Raw genomic sequence first — 2450 nt, 5'->3', positions numbered from 1 at the left:
TATCCACCACCACCACCACCACTGGTGCCCGCCAGCCATGCCGCAGCCCGCTTCTCCCTGCCCGCCTCGCTTCCCGGTTTCCACCTGTCGTGGGCCTCCGCAGCCGTGCGTTTAGGGAATTAGCACCGGGAGCGTGAAGTAGACCCGTTATTACAGCGGTAAAAAGGCGAAATATAAACTATGAAAGTAGCTAAAAGGGCTAGGTCGGTGTTTTCTTTGAGAATGTGGTGTTAGGGGCTGTTGGCAGATCAGGGCTTTGACTGGGAAGTCACGCTGACTTTGGGCCTTGGATGGCTAAACTCCGGTGCATAGAGTGTTCAGCTTGCCTAAGGAAGCAGCCGGGTTTTCCCCTTATTAGCCGAATGTTAATAGCCTTCAACCCTGCTGCCTGGCCAGGCAGGGGTCCTTCAGCCTTGGGCTTACCCAGAAGTTGGCTGAAGAGCAGGAATACTCTCCTATCCATAGGAGAGCATGTGGTCAAGATGAGGTCTTGTGTAATGAAGTCCTCTCATGGACTCAAAGGAGTGCTTTTCTGTTATTACTTAAAGATGCAGTTGCCAGTAATTCTTTTATAAGGACCTTAATTAGCATTGCTGTTCTTAGATTTCCCTCAGAAATCTTTGTAGATAGCTAATACATATATATTAATCATGCACGCTTAAGATGTATGGTGAACTTGGCTTGATGGTGTTTCTCCAAACACTTCACTAATTACACAGTTGTAATAGAAAGGATTAAGTGTTTGGTAAGTTAGTTTATACATATATATGTCAATTTGTATACGATACTCCTTCTTGTATTCAAGTTTATTATGCAATCACCCTGCTAATTATAGCAAATTGTGACCTTGTACAACAAAGGTTGTAACCTTTTCAGAATTTACTTAAGCATTCCCACTTTACAACTGAAAAAAATATACATATATGAAGGCATCTTTCTGTCCAAACATACAGAAGAATAGCAGTGATCCCTTTCCATTTATTTAGGCCCTCCAGATGAAGAGCCTGAAGTCGGAACAAATGTTTTGGAATGATTGTTGAAACACCACAGGTACAACAGGAAATCTGTGCGTTTTACAAGGAACACTAACAATATGAGGAGAAAGAGGATCATAGTTATCTTTAAAAATATATTACCTTTTTGCGTTAAGGTAATCTATTTAATATATTAATTATGTTTTGCTGTCTAGAGAAACTTGACGAATCTGTTGAGGACCTTATTCCCATTTGGCAAATCAAAACTGGATCTACTGGTCTGATATACCCGTGTAGTCTTCATGATTTCACTAAGTCCTCAGAAATCAGTGTTTGCCATATAGGTGTAAAAAAAAAAAAAAGTGACTGATGAACTGGAATACAGGATTGGAATCTGCTGGTTTTAGCAAGTCATAAATCAGTGCAGGTCCTTTATAAGTACCAGTGAAGTTAGCAATAGGATGTGTCATATTAGTAATGCTTTAAATAGTGCTGCAAAACACCAAGGAATTAATCACGTGGGTTTGTGCTCATCTAAAATATCAGAATTTATTTTCCAACTAGTTATTTGTTTCACTTGTTGAGGCAAAAAGCTGGTAATTTCTTTGCTGACAATACAATTAAAAATTATTCTAAAGCAACAGCCACAGAAATAATTTGTACTGGCAGAAAGATGCTTTTTGTGCTAAAGTTGCATCAACCTAGATGTTTAATTATTCTGATTAGAGGCAAGACATTTTGCTCCTTGCGCTACTGGTTAAAATAAATACCCCAGTAGAATTTCAGCATAGCTTAGTCTTTCCCTGTTCATGCGCATACTGTGGTTATTGGAAATCTGAGCAAAGTTATGTTGGTATATTATAATCTCTTTTTTTTTTTTTTTTTGTATTCATAAAGCTGAATTACAGATTGCTGAGGCTGTTGCTCTTGTAGATACCCTTCCGAACTGGACGGTTTTAGATAAAATAATTATTCCTACAAAAAATCCTGACAAGAAGTTTGTTTTTGGCAAAGGAAACTTTCAGGCTTTGACAGGTAAGGACTGAGATTTTTCAGCACTGCATCATTCTAAAAGGAAGCATTCCACAGCTGAACTGTTTAAGGATAGGTAATGAAAGCTGAAGAGAGAGGGAACTTTGTCCATAATGCAGGTTTGCAAACAAACTTCAAAGAATTTTTTTAAGGTTACAAAAGCAACACAGGATAGAAATAACCCATGCACACTGAAAATGTGGGAGGAAACTTAATCCCTACATTTATGTGATTGACATAACTGAAACTGGCAGCTGTTCTTGACATAGTACTAAATTAGTGCAAATACAACTGTTCTGTGAATAAAGAATATAATACCATTTGATATTTTACGAGCATTCTGCTCAGTGCAAAATGGTTTTATATTCAGTATCTTTTAAAAAGAGAATTGACATTTAATACTGTATTTTGTAATGGTTATCCATCTTTTAGAAAAGATTAAAA

General features: G+C 37.8%; 1 protein-coding gene across 1 annotated transcript in view; it reads left to right on the top strand.

Moving 5' to 3' along the window:
• Positions 1-37: 37 nt before the first annotated feature.
• GTPBP6 (GTP binding protein 6 (putative)) overlaps positions 38-2450 on the top strand; it is a 9913-nt gene continuing 7500 nt past the window's right edge. The window contains exons 1-2 of the mRNA XM_009882120.1: positions 38-89; positions 1872-2009. Of these exons, the coding sequence (XP_009880422.1) occupies positions 38-89; positions 1872-2009 (190 nt within the window). The remainder of the gene's footprint in view (positions 90-1871; positions 2010-2450) is intronic.

The sequence above is a fragment of the Charadrius vociferus genome, unplaced genomic scaffold (assembly GCF_000708025.1).
Source record: "Charadrius vociferus isolate BGI_N301 unplaced genomic scaffold, ASM70802v2 scaffold273, whole genome shotgun sequence".
Classification (NCBI taxonomy): Eukaryota; Metazoa; Chordata; class Aves; order Charadriiformes; family Charadriidae; genus Charadrius; species Charadrius vociferus.
Note: the sequence above shows the minus strand (reverse complement) of the source record. Positions and strands in the feature narration are given on the sequence as shown.